At 41.7% G+C, this 22919-nt stretch overlaps 1 protein-coding gene across 11 annotated transcripts in view; it reads right to left on the bottom strand.

The window, feature by feature from the left end:
* The window catches only part of LOC135241691 (AP-3 complex subunit beta-2), a 58463-nt gene that overhangs the window by 8132 nt on the left and 27412 nt on the right, over window positions 1-22919 (bottom strand). For 4 of the 11 annotated variants that reach the window (XM_064312262.1, XM_064312257.1, XM_064312260.1 and 1 more), the window contains exons 2-23: window positions 22711-22786; window positions 20367-20441; window positions 19407-19502; window positions 17604-17764; window positions 16871-16937; window positions 16095-16277; window positions 15824-16000; window positions 14765-14862; window positions 11389-11443; window positions 10553-10624; window positions 10320-10382; window positions 10089-10221; window positions 9770-9879; window positions 9383-9559; window positions 7864-8050; window positions 7404-7534; window positions 4255-4293; window positions 3380-3494; window positions 2619-2799; window positions 1797-1968; window positions 979-1054; window positions 649-758 (exon numbers count right to left, since the gene is read on the bottom strand). In XM_064312262.1, coding sequence (XP_064168332.1) covers window positions 649-758; window positions 979-1054; window positions 1797-1968; window positions 2619-2799; window positions 3380-3494; window positions 4255-4293; window positions 7404-7534; window positions 7864-8050; window positions 9383-9559; window positions 9770-9879; window positions 10089-10221; window positions 10320-10382; window positions 10553-10624; window positions 11389-11443; window positions 14765-14862; window positions 15824-16000; window positions 16095-16277; window positions 16871-16937; window positions 17604-17764; window positions 19407-19502; window positions 20367-20441; window positions 22711-22786 — 2554 coding nt within the window. The remainder of the gene's footprint in view (window positions 1-648; window positions 759-978; window positions 1055-1796; window positions 1969-2618; window positions 2800-3379; window positions 3495-4254; window positions 4294-7403; window positions 7535-7863; window positions 8051-9382; window positions 9560-9769; window positions 9880-10088; window positions 10222-10319; window positions 10383-10552; window positions 10625-11388; window positions 11444-14764; window positions 14863-15823; window positions 16001-16094; window positions 16278-16870; window positions 16938-17603; window positions 17765-19406; window positions 19503-20366; window positions 20442-22710; window positions 22787-22919) is intronic. The other 7 variants (XM_064312263.1, XM_064312266.1, XM_064312259.1 and 4 more) reach the window with 3 other exon arrangements.

The raw sequence follows: 22919 nt of genomic DNA on the forward strand, positions 1-22919 counted from the left end.
AAAACTTACTCTAAACTTCAAAATAAAATGGACACAGTCTGATTCAAACACGCAAATTCATAAGTCAGACATGCATTTATATAACAGTGTGGTAGACTGCCATTGCATTGCAGCTGGTAATAGCTGCTGGATAAAGATGTTAAAATACGTAAACATCTTATTGTGTTGGTGGTCCGCAGGCACCAACACAAAAAGATGGTCAATTTTGGGGGACATTAGTGCATTGGGGGACTGGCCAGTGCAGCCATCTAGTAGCATGATGTCATCCATGATTAAAATATCTTTGCCATTCTTCAGTGGTTTGTAATGTGTTATTTCTTTAGTAGGGCTTATTCTGTACAGCACACACTCGCCCATCACAGGTCCAAACCTTCAGGATTATTCCTAGCAGAACAATGCGGAGGACAATTTTTATCTCTTCATTCATTCAGAGCCCTTATTGCCTCATTTCTCAGGCATATCAACACCTCCCTGAATTTTAAATAGGCTGTAACTTCAAACATCCATTTCCATATAAAAATAATTAATTACACAGAAAGTCTGTGAGTCAATTGTGCCAAAATGCAGCCGGAATGAACCAGTCACAGGTGAGAACTGGTTTGTTATTTTAAAAATGGAAGAGATGAAACTGCAGCATGAGTCACCTACCACAGGGGACAGGGCGGTGTCTGTCAAGGACAGCCCCTCTAGGTCTGTCACCAGGCTACTGGATAGGAAATTATTGACCGGGGTGACCTGAGGTGAAGGGGCAGGGTCAACTGAATGACAAAGCCCAAAAAGAAAAGACACAGTGTTACGCAGCAGACCAGTGAACAGAGCCTGGATTTCCTATTGTTCATCGACAGTACCGTTCTACACAGTCATTATTTCACATTCAATTCTGTTAGTTTGTGTGTACATATCCCTCTAATTATAAAGTGACTGTAATATGCATTCCAGAACTGAATTCTCAGCTTGTTTTTTTAAATGCGCACGTACAGTCATCCAGATCAAGCAGGGACATCTCTTTCTTCTCCTTTTTGGGTTGCTTTGGAGGTGCTTTGGATGAACTGGTCTGGAAAAAGAACAAGATCAAAATCAAAGAAGAAGTGCGATTGATGCATAATTTTAAAACTTTAATGTATTCACAAACGGCCAAGAAATAGTTAAAAATGATTCTTGAAAAAATAAAAAATAAAATAAAGAAACCTATAAAAGCCTGTGCCGAAATTGGCTTCCTGTCGCCCTTAGCTAAATGCCAGGTTTTAACTGCACAAGGGAATTTTATGTCGCAGAACTTCATACTTTGTCGTGCAGTGTTGATTGGGCAGCCTGACTGAAATACATTGTCATGGAAACTTCATTTTCAGTTTATCTGAGTGACAGACCACCTTTTTTTGTGTTTGCATCATTTTTTAAAACAAAAGTAGATATACAATTAATTCATCCCCACTTTCTCTGTAATTTCACCAGGTGTTGCAATGTTTTCACAGATGTAAACACCAGCAGTTTGGCGTCTCGTTACAATAGACCTCAGAACCCTCTCCACAGCCTAAAATATAAATGCATAACGTTGTGCGACACTTTCATTTTTGTTGCATGACACTTGTCTAAATGGCCATGCGATGAGGTATAAATCAGGCCTTAGGCTCCAAGCGTTCCTGACATCATTTCGAAGCAGGTCACGAAGCTAAAGTGACCAGAAATGGGGCGAACATAGTGGCTGTAAAAATACAAATCTTACTGAAGGCTCAGGAAAGGATTTTCAGAACATGCTTCCAGAATGTAAATTGCACATCCTGAGAGAGGGGTCCCACCTTCTTCTTCCGCTTTGTGTCTGTATCAGACTCTGACTCCTGCTCGGACTCCGATTCGGACTCGCTGCTCTCAGACGAGGTCTCCTCTTCCTCCTCAGACTCAGACTCTGACCCACTCCTGGGCGCTTTGCTCTTCTTCACAGTCTTTCGCTCCTCTCCACTGCTCTGCTCGCTGTGGAGGTAGAAGCAGATGTGTCAAAACTATTCATATTAAGAGTCAAGAGACTGTTATAGTTTGCACAGCCTTATGAATCAAGTAGTGATCTATCAGTGACCTGTTTGGAGCTGTTGTCTATATACATACTTACAGTTGGCTCCATAATGTTTCGGACAATGAGATTATTTTTTTTTTGATTTGGCTCTGTAGTCCACAATTCTAGATTTGTAAGTATCTAGAACTCATCTTCTTGTGTTATGCACAGTAAAAATAGGAAAAAAGTTTATACTTTTGTTTGTTATTCAATAAATGTGCATATATTAACTGAATTCTTCTGAACTCTACCTAAGATTTTTTTTTAAACCACAGGCGGCCTAATACTTTTGGTCTGTACTATAATACACACACACACACACACACACATATATATATATATATATATATACATATATATATAGACAGATGACAAATTAAAGGAAAAACTTGTATAAATGAGTGGAGAAACATAAAAAAATGCAGATGCTTCCATACAGGTGTACTGCATGATACAATTAAGCAATTAAAATCCTATGATGCTCTGTGACAGCTCTGTTGTGAGCTCTGTTCAGTCACACACTGCTCCTTAACAGGGCCTGTGAAGCCTTGCAGAGTCAGGTACCACTCACCTTTCTGCACTCTCCGGTGCAGCTTTTTTGGCTTTGCTCTTGTCTGCCTTCTTCTTCTTCTTCTTCTCCTCCTCCTTCTCTGACTCTGACTCCTCTTCACTGTCCTCACTTCCAGATTCAGAGCCGCTCTCCTCACTGCCACTCTCACTGCCGCTCTCTGACCCACTGCCCATGTCTGACTCTGAGAGGGAGGACACAGGAACAGCCCAGTTTAAGCAGGAGGGTGGGGTATACTTACTTCCACACTCACAGCACACACCCCAACTCTACCTTTATTTTGGGAGGGGACTCTGACTCACGGTCACCACAGAGCAAGAACATATTTGACTCCGTAATTACATACCTCTCAATAATCATGTAAAAATCTGACTGACACACTGACTCCTTGAAAACTAATGATATATGAAATGTGTATCAAAGCAGGTTCTTTCAATGTTACAGGAGCTACAAAAGGCTTTATTTCAGACTTACAGATGCTGGATTAAGCTGGATCTGGTGCCTCCTTTGCTGATAGCAAGAGCAAGTCAATATTATTGTCATGGTTATGTGTAATTAAAAAAGTAACAAAATCCTTACCAATTATGCTTTTTTGTCAAACAGTTTCCAACAAACTGTGGCTCAATCAGAGAAATTGTGTGCTTCTGTCAATGGTAGCAGGCCCTTTACATATTTATTGTTCTTGGGTTTTCAGTAAAAATGTCTGTGTGTGTGTGTGTGTGCGTGTGCGTGTGTGTGTGTAGGGATAGACGGTAGGGGGTTACCGCTGTCTGCAGACTCTGTGGGCCCAGACTCTCCACCTGAGTCCGAATAGAAGGGCTTCTCCACCTTCTTCTCCTTCCTCTTCTCTCGGCTGCTGCACTTGGTCCACTCAGGAACCTATAGGCAGGCAAGGACACCGTCACTCCCTGCAGACAGACCTAGCGGCTCGCAGAGGCAGCATACCAGAGAAGCAGGAGGCGTACAGCGGCCATGAATGCCTGACCCCAGGGCTGGAATGATAACCGCCCCACGGACACTGGGAATTGTATTCCTCCAATTCCCCTCCGAGCTGATGCAATCTTTCATGGTATAACAGAGATCTGCTTTGATTTCTGCTTCGTGCATCTGAGGGCTTTTAGAATTGCACCAGTGGGCACAGCTATAAGACACATGGAGCATGTAAAAAGCAGCAGGGCGAAGCTTTCATGGCCAGTTCTGTGCTTTTTTTTTTATCAGGTAGAGTTCCATTAAAGAGAGAGTGTCCTTGAAGAGTATTAAATATTTTCTGATATTTCAGTGGAAAATGTGTATTCAAAGCAGACCTATTATTTTGGAAACATTTTGTATAAACATTTCTATGGCAAGTTTTTCTATATATTTTTCATGTCAAAGTATGTACCGTAATGGACGAAAATAACTTAAACAGACATTAAAAGTATGAAACAAAACAAAAGATATTTTTTTTGACTTGAAAACAAGGATCATTTTCTTAGGACATCAAATACTTTCAAGGAATCAGCTCTTTAATAGTTGAAAATAAAGAGGGTACTGAGGTAAACGATTTAAACTGAGCTAGACACAGTACAGTTACTACACTGGGTTTGGTGCTACGGGTCATGTCTCAAAGAGGCTGGCTCTTTGTCTCTGACTGACTCACGCTGGTTAAGGCTGTGACTCTTTCGAGCAGCACAATAACCTGCCGAACGGGAAAGAAAAGAATGGCATGGAGGTGAAATGAGTAGTCAAAGAAAACTCACAAGTACAGAAAAGGATCTGGATTGCACTTTTCAAGAGATCCATTTACAGAATCGCAATCAATAAATACCAGTGAGATTGCCCTACACTTTCCCTGGCTTTATCCATGTACAGTACAACATATTAGAAACTCAGGGGGGTCAACTTTCGATGTGCTATAAAGAAGAATTGAATAAGGAAAGATTTATTTTTCAATGTGCTATTTCTATATAAGATATTTCCTAATATTTCATTATTACATTATTTTAATTATGGTACATCAAAGGCCCTTTTCTATCAATAAAACAACTATCAAACAATATAAGGAGTCCATACAGTCTCACAGTTCTACATTAGTCTACATGGTTAGCAATGAATGTGCAATACTAATGGAAGGAATCTCCAGATGCTGAGAGAATATGAGTTAGTAGATCTGAAAAGAGCAGGTATCTGAATGATCAGCAAGGTCAGTACCACAGCAAACCACAGCAAACAGTAGGTTCCAATACCTACTCTACTGAGCAACTGTCTAACTAACACTGACTGAAGCTAAACACAAAGCCCGATAAACACATAACACTAACCAATACTACTGGCAGGAATCCACCAAAGAAATAATTGAGAATCCAGGCTATTGTCAATAATAATAAGACAAATTTTAATTTACATACTTTCACAAGCAAAGTATTACTGAAACACTGATATATACCTAAAATGTACACTAAAAGTCACTTGCCTTCTGTTCTTAGAGTTCACTTAACTAACATCTTCATTTATCTAATAACTGCTGACAACTATCCCAATCAATACAGTTTAGCCCTGCAACGACTTAACGGAACAGCAAATGGTGCTGAAACAAGATTTCCCCACCAATTATGCGCCTGGCGTCAGTCATCAGTTGGCCTCTTTCGCTGTCTAAAGTCACATAATCTCTTTTCTAAATGCGTTCTACCTGCTCCGTCAGTTCTAATTATAGTTGAACCTGGATGAGAAATCTGGTGTCTTGGATGTAAAATTAAAGATTAGGGCCCGGATACTGATTTCCTCTGAGGTGTCTAGTGAATCCTATTCAAACGCCCTTGTGATGATTTTATTCTTCCTTCTCTTTTAAAACCCAAGTGAAATTTAAGCAGTTATATGCCACCTGCCACTTGGAAATTTGCAATCCATGCTTCCATAATTATCTGCTTGGTTGAATTTCAATCGACTAAGTTTGAATCAAATTAACAGGATGCATAGTGGGTGATGGCTTAAAGGGTTTACTCTGGCTTGAAATTCACTCACCCTGTCTTCCGCTTCTTTTTCTGAAACGCCCTAATAACATATTGCTAAAAATCACTCAAGATGAGAGTGCACGTCTGCTAAATGAGCACGTGAGTCATACACAAAACTCTGACTTTAAATGCCATGTCTACCTTTAATAGAAATAAGTCTAGGAATGAGGGCTCCTAAGTAAGAATGTTTTCCTGCATATTATATCTAGGCCTCCCTGCTCCTCCAACAGTGGTACAAGGAGAGAGCGGAAAAAACACACTGCACTCTTAGGGGCACCTCTCGCCAGTCTCCTAGCAAGCCGATCCGCCCCTCGCTGGTTGAAATGACTTCCTCTAGCTGCGGACCAGGGCAAAGAGAGACACAGTCAGAAAGGAGCACTGTGGGACTGAGGGAGGACTTAAGAGAGACAGACAGGATGTGTCACACTCCTGACCTCGCTGGGGGAATCTGCATCTGTCATGAATGAGACAACAGCACATATGGATGGAAAAAATGAAAACTTGCAATACAGACATCAGAATCCAGAGCCACAAACCCAATCAAAACTGTAAGCCACTCATCAAGTGCAAGTTTTGGAACCTTGCAAGCCTTGTCAGAAGAGTGAACCAAGGCAGCAATCGTAAGACTGTAGTATTTATCTACTTTTTTGATTAAGTAGGGCACAGTACAGAGAGCAGTGTATATTGTATTTAAATTTTTCATGTTACACTTCATTTTCTGCCTAATTTAGAACACCAAATAGTATACAGCTTCCACAGACATGAATTGGAGGAAGATGCTTCAGCATTAGCAAGCAGACTATGGGTGCCCTATCCACCAGCAGGTGTCGCTAGAGAGTGATCAGATGCAGATCCCGGCTGACTGGAGCCTCTCTAACCCTTGCTGATGCGACTTATTATGCGTTGGCTACCATGCACAGTCAGAACTGGCACAGTTTGGGATTGATGCCAGACTGGGGCTCATCCATGCACTAGAACAGTTCCTTAAAAGCATGAGGCCCCCAACAGCCCTGAGAGCTTTGTATTTATCTATATTTTTACTTAGGAGTGCGCATAAGTTTTGATTTGATCTTGGCCCTCGATACATCACATCGAAAAATGAACAAAATGGCACATGGGGGATAGATCAAGCAAAACTACAGATGAGGAGTGGTATTGCTGCTGCCTATCTCATGTGCCATTTTTGAAAAAGGTGCAGGTTTCAGATATGAGTGGACGGATCTGAGGGTGGTGTCCTATAGTGGACAGAGCAGCTGGGGGCAAGGTGGTGGGGGTTTTTGGGGGAAATTGATGACATGTTCTGGCATGGATGGCTATAGCCTGTGGTACGACTGTAGCAAATTGGGGAGGAACCCCTGCAGTAGTAAGGTGTTCCAGTGGTGATAACCAGACCCGTTAAACCTGCATTTTCTCATCTCATAAGCATAACAGTGCTCCTGTATGTTACCATGGACACTCTGCATGAATAAATCAGAGCAGTGGAAAGCAACTCTTTCAGGGAAAATGGCTGTAGATGCAGAGCAGTAATCTCAGCAGACTGGGTGTCTTGTGTCTGTCTGCCCTGAACAGAGGAGCAATATCTTTGAGCAGCGCTACTTTGGACCTACAAGAAGGCCAAAGTGCATTAATAAGCGCTGGAAATGTACATGACAATGGGGTACAGTGTTATGCTGATGAATGATAGGACAGCAGCCTGGAGCTGGAGACTGGTGTTCCTGCACTGCCCTCCTATAGGACTGCCGACAGACCCTCCGCTTAGGTCACTATCTCTTCCTATTACTGTTTCCACCGCACGCACAGTATCCTTCACCTCCACGTTGCGCACGGAGGGATCTGGAGCTGCCTCGGGCCAGTCAGGTAGCTCCTGGTAGCCCCCAGCCTTAGCGTTGAGCAGATGGGAAAGAGAGCCCAACTGGAAGTGGTCTCTGTCTAAAAAAACAGACACACAATACAGAAAGAGCTCCAGTCACTGCTGTTACAAGTAATACTCCTGATAAAACACACAGCACCAATGGATTATTTAGAATTCAAGGCACACTGCTGCTTTTACAGTCTAATGATAACTGTCTCGCCTTTATTTCCTCTTCATGAATAAACACGTATTGAGACAGAGGTTGTAGCTGAGCAAGTGTAGGATGTTATCTGCTTCCAAGCATGAGTCAAGTATTAACAACAACAAAAGCACACGTGGTGGTGACCAGCTTTTAATTTCAGTGTATGTAACTTTCTGGAGTCTAATTTTGAAATCCCTCGCATACCTTTGAATGGAGACTCTAGGACAGGTGCTGGCTTCAGGGCCAGGAACAGCTTCTTGGCGTACTTGCTAAGGACCCCACTCTTGTCTGTGGGTACGATGAGCTGGCGGATGAAACGTGCCCGATCCCTGATGTCATAGTTCTGGTCGTACTTGGCCAGGTTGAGGACGTATTGTGTGAGAAGTTTAGTCTGAAAGGTTGAGTATGGAATTGCGTTATGTAGCAGTAGTCAATGTAATTCCATTCTTCCAGCAAAAATGGCAACCCCGTACTGGAGAAGCTAGCTAGTACACAGATGATGTAATTGCCTCTACTGAGAAAGCAACATTTCACATGATTATTGCTCAGACACTCAAGCCTCCCTTTGGGGTTTGATCTGCAACACCACACAAAATTGACAAGTGATCACCACCCCCCCCTCCCTTTCCTGCACCATCTCCCATACCCAACCCAGCACCCTGACCTCCCAAAAGGTTCACACCACCTTCTCCCGGAGCAATGTGAATTTTAATTATAGCTGAGTGATTCAGCTTCAGCACCAAGGACAGCATGACACAAAGCCAGGAATAGCACTGGGAAGCAAACCATGATGAAGGACTACTCACAAACACACACTCATATACACAGCCAGTGGTAACACTGGTCATGAACCTTTTTGAAAATAAGCTCCCAGCAGGCAGCCTGTGCAAATACTAAATATTCAGGAAAAAAAGACCTGATGAAACTTTGCTTTGAATTCTCTAACTAGCCCGCTTCTTCATTTTAAAAGACAAGATGTCTGACTTAATATTTATGAATACTCATAATAGGAGAGGAATTGCTCTAGAGCACTGCGATGGTCATGGATCTGTGTTGAAGCTTTGCCGGGAGATTGGCCACTGTGTGGTGCACAAACACAGAGAAGTCATCACTGTTTGATTTCTGTTGAGCTTCGACCATTTTTAAAGTCCCTCAATCAATATGTTCCTTCTAAAATAAAGTGCACTGATGTTCTACAGCAGACTGACTGACACAAATAAGGCCTGTTATGTGCCCAGTGACAAAGCACTGGAAATAAGAACATTCCAGAAATGTTGAGGAAATGCACACAGCCATGACTGCCTAAATCAAGACAATCAAAATAGGAGGCAAATAAAAATGGGTCAATCTGCGACAAAAACATGATGGCACAGAAATTTAGCAAAGCAAATGCCCAGAAACATTTGACGGCAGTGACTTGGAAAAAGCTAATATACTTAAAGTACACGCTACATCAGACTGACAAACATTCATCAGGCATTAACGTCACAGAGGAAGCACTCACTAAGCAGGCCTCTGTGTTCACTGAGTCATAGTCTGCGCATTATTTTAAGAGCCTGTCAGGCTCAGATCAGACTGCACATCCTGTTCAGATTTTGTGTGGACTCTCTGGATTTGGTCACTGCTCAAATATGGTTGCTCACCTGTTTGTAGTTAGTCAGGTATAAATTGCCATCTGCTCACTTCTTTACAATATGCCATGGCCAGATCAAGCTCCACTCACCTGCTTGGAGTTGGTCAGGTAAAGCTTTGCTGCAAGATTGATGATTTGCAGCTTGACAATGTCCTCCTCATTAGTGAATGACTTGGCCATCTTCCTCAGCACATCAGGTGCAATCTTGGGTACGTGCTCACAGTATTCCCCAATCAACCACAAGATGCTGGCCCTTGCCATGGGGACCTGGTCATGGGGAAGGTGGGGATTAGTTAGTCTGTCACTAATCACTTTAGCCGGCAGTGGGCTCAGCATGAGAAACCATTTAACAGAAAAGCTGAAATGAGTCAGGAATACCGGCTATTACTCTTAGAATGTTAAAAAAATCATCATATATATATATATATATATATATATATATATATATATATATATATATATATATATATAAATCACCTGGATGTTGTCTGTGAGTTTGGCCATGTGCTTGATGATATCACTGTGTTGTTCTGGTTGCATCTGAAGAAGCTTCTTGATCACCACCACTGACTCAGCCACCACCAGCTCTGCAATGGATTGATACACAACTGTGAACAAATGTGCAACTTAAATATGCAACTCAAAAGGAAAAGCCCTAAAGAAAAAGGTCAATCCCAGTGCACATGGTTTGCTTCATTTCTTTTGAAAAACCAACAATTGAAGAGGAACTGAGGAGGATTCACCATCTAGCTGCATGGTCAGGGGGCACTAGAGTTCCTGTCGGCAGCAGACTTACCATCCCGGTTGGACAGCAGCAGGACCAGCCCATTCAGACAGGTGTCCCTGACCTCGCCGATGTTGGTGGCACAGCGGCCGATTGCTTGGATGGTGGCCGCAACAAAGTCCTTATCCATGCTTTTGATGTACGTCTGAATCGGCAATGGTGTAAATACAAAAAAAGTATATCATAATACAGAATTCACCACATAATCTGAGAGGCCAGAAATCACAAGATCATCTTCATCACCTGAAATTCCCTCAGAATAGTGGATATGTTGGTCTCATTGGCCAAATTGGTCAAAACCTCCAACTGAAAAAGAAGAAATCAAAAGGATGTATTAAACCATACTGGGTAACAAGCATATAATGCATTACATTTTGTGTCCCTTCTAAATAAACAGCTTGTCTAATCATTATTTAAAACATAAATGTAATCACAAGTGTAAACTCACGGTTATGACAAAAGAGAATATTGCTTACTTTGAGGACTTTGATTTGGGTTGGATCGGTGGATCGGATGTAGAAACTCTTCAGGTATGGCTCAAACATCCCCTGTAGAAACAGACAAACAGGAAAACTGTGTTTAGATCCATCACATTCCACACTTCTTAAAATACACAACCCCACCTTCTTTACATCTAAAATAATTATTTAACCCACATACAAACATAAGAAAATGACATGCATACATAAATTACACTTCAGCTGAATTTCATTTAAGACAAAAAGACGAAAAAAAACAAAAAAACAGAGCGATTTCAATTCAAATGCATCAGGCATCATTTAAAAAACATCTGTTGAAAATAAGTAAAGATACATCTAATTTTGAACATAGCTCCACTGGAGAAGGTGTACTTTGGCACAAGATTCAGAAGCCCTGGTCCTGGACAGTGTGTCAGTGTGACAGTCTTAATTGATCAGTTAAAGCAGTTGGATTACACAGCTGACTCACATCACATGGTTTCCTGGTTCTGAACTGATTGATGATTTCATTTATTTATTCATATTTTTAAATATAAATTTGGCACCCAAACTGGGGTTGAACATGACCGATTCCCACCATAATTTGGAATGTCCAATTTGCTCATCCATGCACCGCAGCATGTTTCCTTATCCGAATGAGCCACCCAGGAGCCCTGATTGAAGATTTTACAGTAAAAAAGAAAAACCAGCCAAGCCTACGGGCCTCCAGGGCCAGGGCTGTGGACCTGTGCCCCGGTACACAGTATAGAGTCAAATACCAGAGTAGATACTAACAACAAACGCAACAATTGGGATAGGAATAATAACCCTCATAAAATAAAATAATAACTCACCCTTCTCTTGATGGTCATTGTGGCCACATTCTGTAATACTACGTACTGGACTTCACTGATGGGAGAGAGAAAGCATATTCAATGCAAGCATGAGCTCCTTCAGCCTGGCATATGTGCACTTCTGGAAACCTGTTTAAAACTCTTCCTCCTGAAGCATTTATAAAATAAATATTCACCTGGGCGTACTACTCTTAAATAAAGCCTTACAACTTTGTGGCAACACACAGCAGAGAGCGTTATCTGGCATTATTTAAAGGGCACATGCCTGCCATCAAGACTATGTACCAAAATTTAGGAAATGTGAGGAATTATGCATGGTATACACAAAATGCACATAAAAAATGCAACTGTACTGTTTATTTCACAAAATTCACATGAGCTAGCGTCAATATTACTATACAAAATTCACCCCAACCTCTTTCTCACCCCTGCAAAAACAATTGTGTAGATAACTAAAAAGAGTGAAGTTTTGCAAGGGTTTTTCCAAGATGTCCCAAAACCTCTCCAAATTGCACATTTTTGATAATGTTTTCAACATATATTCTACACAAGAAAAACACATGTTCTTCACTCAAAATCACATATTTTGAGCAGATAAGAGAGGAGAATCAAATTTAAGTGTCAATATCTTGCAAGAATGAACATCAGTGCTGAAATATGTGCATTAGCTGGCAGGAATTATAACTGAAAACTAAAATTAGTTTGGGTTCAACACACTTCGCTGTTGCTAACGTTACTGCTGTGAATGTCACCCACCTATTGCCAGAGAATTTGTCCGTTATAGGCTTTGCAAAGGAGAGTGAGACAGTCTGTACCTATGGCAGTGGCATACAACCAATTGTAGTTTGCAACTGCAAGTGTATTGTTCACATTCCAAACATGTAAATCAAGGGGAAATTATCCATGTGAACACCTAAAAAAAATCTATAATATCTATTTCCAAAAAAAGCACAAGCAACTAGGTGAACTACTAGCCAAACTTGGCAGGTCTTGCTGAAAAGTTGTTGGACAAGTGGTGTACAGAATGTTGATGTGTAATAAAAATAATTATTAAAGAGAACACTAAACTCTGTGGACTTAAATGCTCTCCAGTGGGGCCATAACTTTTTAAAACCCTTTTTCTTCAATCAGCCATAATTATAAATGCAGTTTATAGCACAATGGCAAGTTGTTAGGAGAACTAGCTGGCTTTTAGGCTGCGCACATTCACTCAGTTTCAGCACGATCTTCATGACAGAGATCCCCCCCCCCCCGCAGTATGTAGTTAGATTACGTAGGAATGGTTAGACCCATTGGCACCAATGAAGCCTCATTTGAAAAGTTGTAGTCTTGTTTAATATAACTTCTATAACTTGATTGACTTAAAAGTAAATCTAATGCTGTTCAGATAAGCAAACATCTGCTATAAAAAAAATACTACTGCAATAAAGAGACCATGGGGTAGTCAGATAAACCAGCCATGTTCTAAATGGATTCTTGTCAGATTGAGTTGAAAATATCGCCTCACCTAGCTAACTTGAATACGAGCAGAGCATTTTGGATTACAGACACACAGTACAAATACAAAGGAGCCAGTATTGCATACAGGCTACCAAAAGTGAATGCAATGTAGGTACATAACATATGAACATTTAAAACTTTTTTCTGCATGTTTTATTTGGTGACCTGAGGTTCTGTTCTGAAAGTGGAAAGGGTATATGATTTTTTCATGCAAAAATAAAACGAGACCAGGTAACCATAGAAAGTAAAAAAAAAAGATTTATGATGTGGGTTACTATGCAATACGTGATGGTGAGGGGGAGCCTTCTTTGATTTTGCTGCCATTTATTGCTCTGAGCGCTGATAAGGGAATGACTTGCATTGTTGGCCAGAAAGTATTCTATTGCAGGCGCTGACCTGAAATACATTTTTTTGGAATATTTGCTTTATTACCATTCTGTGGACGCGCGTGCCCACACCACTAGGGGGCAGGAGGGGTAGGTCTATGGTGCTAAATATATCCTTTATCCTTCAAATAAAAATGCATACAGTGCAAATCACATAAATACAAATATATGCGTTGGGAACACTATTTGGGCAGCCAGCAAAATATTGTACACATAGAGAATTTTTAAATCAAGTATATATGAAATATAAAGAGTTCACAGTATTTAATATGGACAAAATACAAACAGTATGGCCTTGTTCAGCATGACCTTTGTAACCTAATAATGTTTTAATGTGGATCAGTAACTTGAGATGGTACCAGGTACAATGAATCCCTGCAATTGAATTTTAATGAGATTCAGTTATGATTCAGGCTTTGTCCTGCATTTCAGCCAAAGCTGCTCTTGTGTAAAGGCCAGAATAAATGGGTGGCTGTAAACTCAGGCCACTGTGAGAAGTAAGGTCCATATACCTTGCTACATTGCCATGGCAGCAAGAGATTTTATTGTCAAGATTGAGAGGATGTGGCCTTTGAAAGCCCACTGTAATGATTGCCCACCAGCAACAAGCAGCTGCTACAGAAATCATTCTCGGTGAATCGAGACACAGCTCCATATTCTGCCCTGGGGACATATTCACTGCTCTGACTGATACCCTCTCCTCTCAGGACTCTAACATCACACCAGAGCAGCGCTCAACTCTGCTCTTCAGAAAACCAGACTTCACAATTATAAAAAGAGAAGGATAAATCTGTGGTCACTGAAATAGCCTGGCGAAAAAATAATAATATTGAAAAGAAAATGCTTGGATAAATTTGCAACATGACAATAAAGGGGCAAATGTGCATTTTGGCAATGGGTATATAGAAAATTAAATCCCATCTGTATCACATTGCATGTCCTGCATCCATTGTAACACAATATGTTCAGCAATATCATTGTGCATAAATGCTGAATTATACAGAAATCAATCTAAACACTGAACATACTGAGTATACAACCTGTTTACTTTTCATTGTAATTTCAGTAAACAACAGCCTTGGCATACTCTCAGTAGAATGTCAGTATACAATAGCCTTGGCATACTCTCAGTAGAATGTCAGTATACAATAGCCTTGGCATACTCTCAGTAGAATGTCAGTATACAATAGCCTTGGCATACTCTCAGTAGAATGTCAGTATACAATAGCCTTGGCATACTCTCAGTAGAATGTCAGTATACAATAGCCTTGGTATACTCTCAGTAGAAAGTCAGTATACAATAGCCTTGGTATACTCTCAGTAGAATGTTAGTATATATTAGCCTTGCTGTACTTTCAGTAGAATCTCAGTATACAATAAGTCTCCGTATGTTCTCAGCACACACAGTATAACTCAATATTGTCACAGTGTACATTCAGGATACTCTGGATATGTTTTCAGCGCGCTCCCTCCTGAGGGTGAATGCTCACCTGTGGCTCCTCATGAGGCGCACAAGGGCCTTGGCAATGACCCCCACCTCCGCTTTGGGAGCCAGGTGGAAATAAAGCTGGGCCACTGCCATCACCACCTACAAAGAGAGAGGCAGGATTATAGAGAGAGAGAGGTAGGATTAGAGAGAGAGAGAGAGAGAGGTGGGATTACAGAGAGAGAGGGGTAGGAGTAGGGAGAGAAAGCAACAAAATGTTGCTATGTCATGTAGTTAAACAGCAAAAAGAGAGACCCTGCACATTATTGCAAAGGGATCTGAATAATCACAGAGCACATTAATGAGGCCAGACAAAAATTCTAATCACCCAGTTTTTCCTTTTTATACTAAGTGCACCCCATCAGTGAGCCATGGTGGGTATGATATGCAGTACAAGCAGCCTACATCACATGCCAGCCTATCCCTGACCATGGCTGGTCTTGTCCCCCCAGCATATCCCCAGTCTATCCCCCAGCCTGACCCCCAGCCTATCCATCCAACCTATCCCCAGCCCCAACAGCCTATCCGTCCAACCTGTCCCCAGCTCTGACAGCCTGTCCCCACCTATCCCCCAGCCTGTCCCCCTAACCCATCCTGCTGCCTTTCCCCCCAACCTATCCCCATTCTTAATAGCCTAACCTCCGTCTATCCCCTGCCTATCCCGACAGCCTATCCCCAAGCCTATCCCCCCAGTCTATCCCCCTGCCTATCCCCCAGCCTAACCCAAGCCTATCCCCTGCCTATCCCCAGTCTATCCCCAGCCTATCCCCAGTCTATCGTCCTGTCTATCCGCCAGCCTAACCCCAAGCCTATCCCTCAGCCTATCCCCCAGTCTATCGTCCTGTCTATCCCGCCAGCCTAACCCCAAGCCTATCCCCTCAGCCTATCCCCCAGTCTATCGTCCTGTCTATCCCCAGCTTATCCCCCTGCCTATCCCCAGCCTATCCCCCTGCCTATCCCCAGCCTATCCCGCCAGCCTAACCCCAAGCCTATCCCCTCAGCCTATCCCCAGCCCTTCCCCCTGCCTTTCCCCCTGCCTTTCCCCAGCCCCGGCAGCACTCACGGCTGCGTTGCGGCTCTGCAGCAGGGGCTTGGTGTTGCGCAGCAGGAGCCTGTGGTCCGGGTCCATCACATAGGGCTTCCTCTTGGCCAGGGCAGTGGCCTCAACCTTCTCATCCTTCCCGTCCTCCTCGTCCGAACCGTAGAAGGCCTTCTCCCCGCTCTCCTCCAGCAGGGACTCCTGCAGCCGTATGCGCAGACAGTGGCAGCATCACAGTTAGTCAGAGGGAGGAGGAGTACAGGACCATGCTGCTCTGCACTTGGATCAGACTCACGTTCATGTTGGGGTTGAGGAACTGTGTCCGGGCGTAGCGGGTGAGCATGTTGATGATGACCACCTGACCCCACTCCTCCACGTCAATCAGCAGGTTGCAGAGCTTGCGGTAGTTCTTGTGGATGAGGTCTATGCGTTCTGGACACACCTCCTCAAATGCCATCACCACACTCCCGGCCACCAGCTAGGCAGGGGAAGGGATTCATAGAGATGGTTTACAGTGTCATTATTACAACTGAGACACATTTAAAAAGCGATTTGTTTAATAATGTCTCATCAAAATTAAAGCTGGCTTGGCAAGGAGCAAAGACTTCTACTCATGTAAAAACACAGACATGAATGGCCGAAATTACTATGCTATATCGCAGAACATTTTAAGGTGATAAATCTCATTTGACACAGAAATGTAACAGAAATGAGAGATCAATCAACATTACATTGACCCAAATGGGCTTAATTAGCAAACAATTAAACATCTGTAAATATTCTGGGAAAATCACTTCAAAGTTATTACTTTTTTCTGCAATAGAAATATGACTCACATAACTTTTATTGTGAAACAGCTTTGAAACCCAGAAATTCATAACAATAATAAAATAAAGTTCTAATTCACTTTAAACTAAAGATATGACACACAGAAATAAGTTAAAATTGCAGATGGAACTCAAAAGTATTTTCTCACTGTGTTGCAATACTCTTAAACAGCTTTGCGACAGAGGCTAATAGAAATGCCAATCAAAATTGACTGCGGGGAGAACATCTGAAGACGTGACTCACTGTTGTTTTGTCGGCAAGAAGTTTCTCGATGACCTCGATCAACTGGTCCTTCTGTTCTGGGTCCAAACTGAGAAAAAAAAACCCCCAAATAAACAAAATGAAGGGGAGGTGGAGGATAAGAATTTTCAGACAGAGCTTTGAAAAGGAAGGGAGCAAAACCACAATCCCCCAAAGGTGAGGATTCAGATTCTGTACATCCCTTTATTGTGTTTCACTGCACTGTTGTTTTGGGGCCTCTGGGCCAGTGGCTGGGTTTTCGAGAAGGATCTCCCCTGTTTGATGAAAGTCTTTGTCTGTGAAAGCAGCCATTTGCCTGCTGTCTGCTCTGGGGTGGCAGTGACAACACAAAGAGCAGAGATGTGGCGAAAAAAACAAGGTGCTCAGCTCAGGTGAGAGCAGTGTGAGGGAGAAAAGGCTGCCATGCCAAATCCCAATCCTGCACTTTTCAATCAATATTATATCATGCAATTTAAATAACATTTATGTATAGGCTTTAAATAATTAATCTTTTCCATAACGTCTCATGACTCCATGACTGGTGTTTTAAGATGCTTTAATTTCTGATTTTCAAGGACAAATTTTATGAGCACAATAGTGAAAAACCTCATAATTACTTTGGGCAAAGAGCTGAGAGTAGAAAGACGGTGAGAAAGAATTTTTTCGGAAACATCTAAACATCTAAAGAGTGAAATTGCTCATTGGGAAAGAGACTGAAATTGATGGCAGTGCTCGCCTGTAGAGCTTGGGTATGGCGTGAGCAGCGGTCTTGCGCACGTAGGGGGACATGTCAGATGCCGCCTCTTTGATGGCCAACATCATGATGGGCACAATAATGGTGACCCTGATGCTGGAGAGCACCCGCAAAGCACTGGCACGGATCAGCTGGTTGGGGTCCTAAAAGAGAAAGAAACATGGTATATGTACACGAGAGCCACTCTATACAGCCACCTCACCCAAAAGAGCTAACTAGTCCACAAATTACATATTTTCAAACCCTCATACTGATTTACTGGTCTGGGTTTAGAAATGTACTGCATGAAGAGAAAAACAAAGCTGAACCTAAGATTAAAAACAATCTATTTCCACATTACCAATATATTTTATTGGACTTTTATAGCACTTTATTATTCTTTTTACTTATTTTTTATAATACAAAAATAGTGTATTGATATTTTCTTCAATAGTTCCAGCAAGCACAAATCTGAAATGTTTTTGAACATGAATACAGCATATAAAATCATAAATTTGAATGTGTGTTCTGTTACTAAGTTCCAGGACAACATGGCGTTCAGTTACTGAAGTGCTATGTCTTCATGAGCAAGCGCAACTTGAATGTAGCGCACAAAAGATCCAGAAAGACCCATTTCATCCACCAAGCTGGCTATATATAATACTTGAATCTTCCTGCTGGCCAAATGTTTCATTTAGCATCCTAACTGCATCTGGTACAGGCTACTGTTGCACTGACAGTACACAGCAAAGCAGTTCTGGCATTTACCCAAGTGACAACAGATTTCATTATTATGCTGGCTTGTTTTTCAGACTGATGATTAAATTTGTTAGTGGGGAGCTGCAGTGGGGATTAGTGTTGCAAATCATACTTACAGTACATGCATACAATTATGTCTTATGTATGATAAGCATCAGAAATGCAGAACATACAGTGTAATTTGCACTCATGATTTCAGATCACATTTTAAACATTTAATGTATTGTTAGCATCACAAAATCATGTTCACCATTTTTTTTTAAAATTAAATGCAAATACAGAAATTTCCACTGTCAGTGTTTCATGGCTCTGTGATTAATGTAAGTAAAACTTGTCCAGTCTAATGTATTAATAAAAGAGGTTCTCTTTCCCTCAAATGCTGCCTTTCTTGAAATATAATTTTATAAATATATATATATATTTTTCATGATGCCAACAACATTGTCCTAAAGATGAAAGACGCATTAGGGAGTTAAAGAGTAAAAACACAGCAAACAAGATTCAGTCCATGGTAAATAAAGGATTATCAATAGAGGGGATGACAGTGGCAGCATGCTCTTTCTGATATGGACTATTGATCTCCTCTCAATCCAAGCTGAAGGAGACAGTGGAGGGGGGGGGGGGAGAGGGAGAGAGAATACAAACATGTCTCTTAGCCTGCTTTTGTACTGTAGGTAGTGACAGCAGGCCAAACAGATGGATGAACACAGACAGTGAGAGGAGGCTGGTGCTGCTCCTGGCCTTTTGCCTGATGACCAGCCAGTGCATTTTCAATAGCCCAGGCAGCTTTCCACAGCTAAATACAAATCCAAGAAAGGCAACGCCTATTGACAATCATGAGAGGGGTGGGGAAATTCTGCTCATTTCCTGTACCTGAGGTGGTTTGACAGCCTCATTGGCTGTAGAAAACGGAAAAGTATGACATCCACACACCCCACAGTGCATAGTGTTACAGATGGTATCAGGCTCATACATCTTATGGCATGCAATGTCACAGAAGGCACTGGGGCAGAAAGACACATTGTGATCACACATCTTGTGACTGACCTTTAGGCCTCTTTGGAAGGTGGAGATGGAGAGCAGAGCCAGGTCCTGCTGCTCCTCCGCATAGCGCACCAGGTACACATACACCAGCTTCTTCACCTACAGGAGGAGGGCACATAGCAAAATGTTGTGCTAAATCAACTCAGATACCGTAAGCTTTCTTTGATTCTGCTCAGAGTTAAACACTGATCATTTCACTGTGTACTATTCCTGTAGAGGAATAATGTAGATTCTCCCCTATACCCCAGACTACCTAAAGGACATAAAAAACATGGCAAGTACTTTATAAGATATTTTGACAACATTTCAAAACAAATGGAAACTCATGGGGTCATATTTGCTTTGCTCAGCAATTTATATGCAAATGTAGGTCACTAGTCTGAGTCACTCTAAGCCAGAGATGCGCTACGAGGTCCAAATCAGTTTGTGGATTTCATTCCAACTTCTGTTCTTAATAATTTCATTAACCCTCACATTTATGCCATCTGACATTTTAGGTACATTTCTTTATAAGCGTGTGAATGACAGCCTAAGGCTGTTCTTGTGTCCCTATATGAAATTTTTTTCTGTCATCTAATCTACAAGTGAACCAGAGCTGGTGTATACAGCCAATTAGCTCATTTAGCCAGGGTAATTGGTGGAAACAAAAAATTGCATAGACACTGGCCCTCCAGGACCAGAATTGCCCCCTCCCCCCCGTTCAAAGCAGTCATTACAATAAAACATGTTGAAATTAAATGTATTTTTCCATGCTGCATATTCAGAGGGTTACAAATGTTGCAGTGTGGAATCAAATAGTCTGTGTGGTGGTGCTGCTGTTGAACCCATGAGCAAAGTACTTAATCCAAATAACTTCATTACAACATTAAGCTGTATAAGTTGACAACATATAAAAAACATTTATCAGAAATCTACTTATGGAAAGGTGTCTGTGTGATGGTTGCAGGAGGAGCAGGAACTCACCTCAATGTTCTTACAGGCCACATTCTTCACTACTGCAGGGAACAGGTCTGAAGCATTCTTTCCCCTGGCAATCATCTGAAAATACACGTGCGCGAACACACACACACACGCACACGCACACACACACACAAATACACACACGCAAACACACACACACATGCAAGCAAACACGCATGCACACACACACATGCACGCATGCGCACACACACACACACACACACAGACACACACACACACACACAATCTATTAGTGACAGCTTAGTGTGAGGAATGGTACAATTCAATACACAAACATGCTTCACAGTGTATATCTCAGCTGAATATCAGCGCATGCTTTGGATTCTGTTACCATGCTGCTGAACTAGTCTTTGGATCAGAACTATAACTGTGGAAAAAACACTGGAGTGTAAATATATTAGTGTGAAAATTATTTTTGTAAATGATGTCACTTCAGTTTTACAGCATAACAACATAAAATGTGCAACATATACCTGTTATATGCTTGAGCAGAAGACTGCTGCCTTGGATTGATCGTTGGATTGAATTCCAGATCTCCAGATCAATTTTAATGGTTTGTGTCAGTTTCACAATGAAAGCCACCCACAACTGGGGAAAGTGAACATTTGAGTGTGGGGCCCTTGCTAATATAAAGCTGTGATCCTTTCTGGCAACAGTAAAGATGGATATTAATACCAATGTTTCACACAGGTGAGCAAAGTAAGCATGGCTCTTAATTCCTGCACTCTGCTTCAGTCATGAACAAACGGAAAATGGATCATCAAGTTTACAGTGTTTTTAAAAATCTCTTTGTGATAAATAATTCAGCCCCAGCGCAACCTCCGACAATACGGGAAACTGACACTGTTAATGAATATTTAACACCTGACTGTGCATTCTCCTTCACTTACAGCTGTCTTATTCGATAGGACACCGGACCCCTTCTAGCCTTAGCAACAGTGAACAGCCTTCGAACAGCATAACAATTCACCTCAAGCCTGTTTTTAAGATCATGCCCTCTGCAAAATAAGAAACAGGCCCAAGAGTGAAAACCTTCCTCTGTCTGAGGACGCCAACCATGTATTTTATTTAACTCTTTGTGTAAGAAGGGCCCTGGCATCCGGGCATAATTATGTACAGTCCTCATAAAATAGAGTGATTTTCTTAACAGGAAACAGATTCTAATTCTTGGATAAATTTGTTCTTATCCTGCTGGGATAACAATTGTTATGGAACACCTACAGATTCAGGCATTATTTCTGACATATATTTGTATATCAATGTATAAATAATTTCGACAAGAGGATGTGAGTACAACATGTACAATAATGATATTGCATATGATATTGCTGTTGATGTTACCTCAAATCAACATCTTTAAAAATTGAAAACAACTTCTGTTGGTTTGAGATGGTAATTTAATTTTCAAGGAATTTACATGCAAACCTTCATTTCCAGACATGGTTTTAAGATACTTTTTACCATATGGTCTCCATCCCAGTATGTGAAGGATCAGAACAGGACCATACCTGAAGATCTTCACAGAAATCTATATCAGCATCAGAGGCGATGCCTGTACGACAGGGTTTCAAAAACTGTGGGTCAGGGTCCCAAATGGGTCATGGGAGTGCATGAGGTGCATCCCGGAATGAGTCTGTTCCACTAGGCTATGCTATTTGACAGGTCCTTGAAAGGTAATACATTTCTAATTTGGGTGTCAATATTATTTTTTAATTTTTATTTAAGAACCAGCGCTTTTGTACTTCAAATACTAAAACAGGGAACGGCCTATAAAAATAAGCCAGAGGTTCTGAAATGTAGCAGGTAAGCGAGGGCTACAGCCATCTCCAGGAAATAAGATTAATCCCATAATACTACACTTGATTGAATCATATTTGTGAGAGAACCTCACCATGGAACACCCTGGTTACCAGTGAGTTCTGATCCTCAGTAGACTGATAAATAATGCTGTTAAAGGTTCTGGAGTCACCCTAATGCAAAAGTTTAACAGAAGTGGATCATGACATACGAGATATGATGGAAACCCTATGTGCCACATTGGCTGGGGCTGTGTCACCAATCAGAATCAACTGAGTACTGAAATGCCTTAAGGTGAACAGGGTGAACAACTAAACTGCAAACCCCACTCCATACCACATTATGCACACATTGCTAAAAGTCTGGGCCCCTTGGCAAGACTGCAGTATGCCAGTGCAAATTTCTTCCTAGTGAGGTCACCCTGCCTGACAGGCACCATGGACATTTGTCCTTGAGTGAACTTTAACCAGTACATGTGCATGATACATTACAGTGTCTTGACTGGCACTATAAACGAGAGATTACTCACAGCAACGATTCTCTTCATGGCCTCCAGCTTCAAGGAGTCCTTATTACTGTCCAGCATCTCCTTCAAGTCATCATGTCTGGGGGGAAAAGGACGCATTTAACCCTGAGGTCATCCCTCCCCCACACAAAAACCTCACTCCCTTCGGCATCTACATACAGTAAACGCTGAGTTAGATTAGTGCAGCAAAATCAATTCTTACAGGAGTCGGT

Source organism: Anguilla rostrata, chromosome 16 (assembly GCF_018555375.3).
Source record: "Anguilla rostrata isolate EN2019 chromosome 16, ASM1855537v3, whole genome shotgun sequence".
Classification (NCBI taxonomy): Eukaryota; Metazoa; Chordata; class Actinopteri; order Anguilliformes; family Anguillidae; genus Anguilla; species Anguilla rostrata.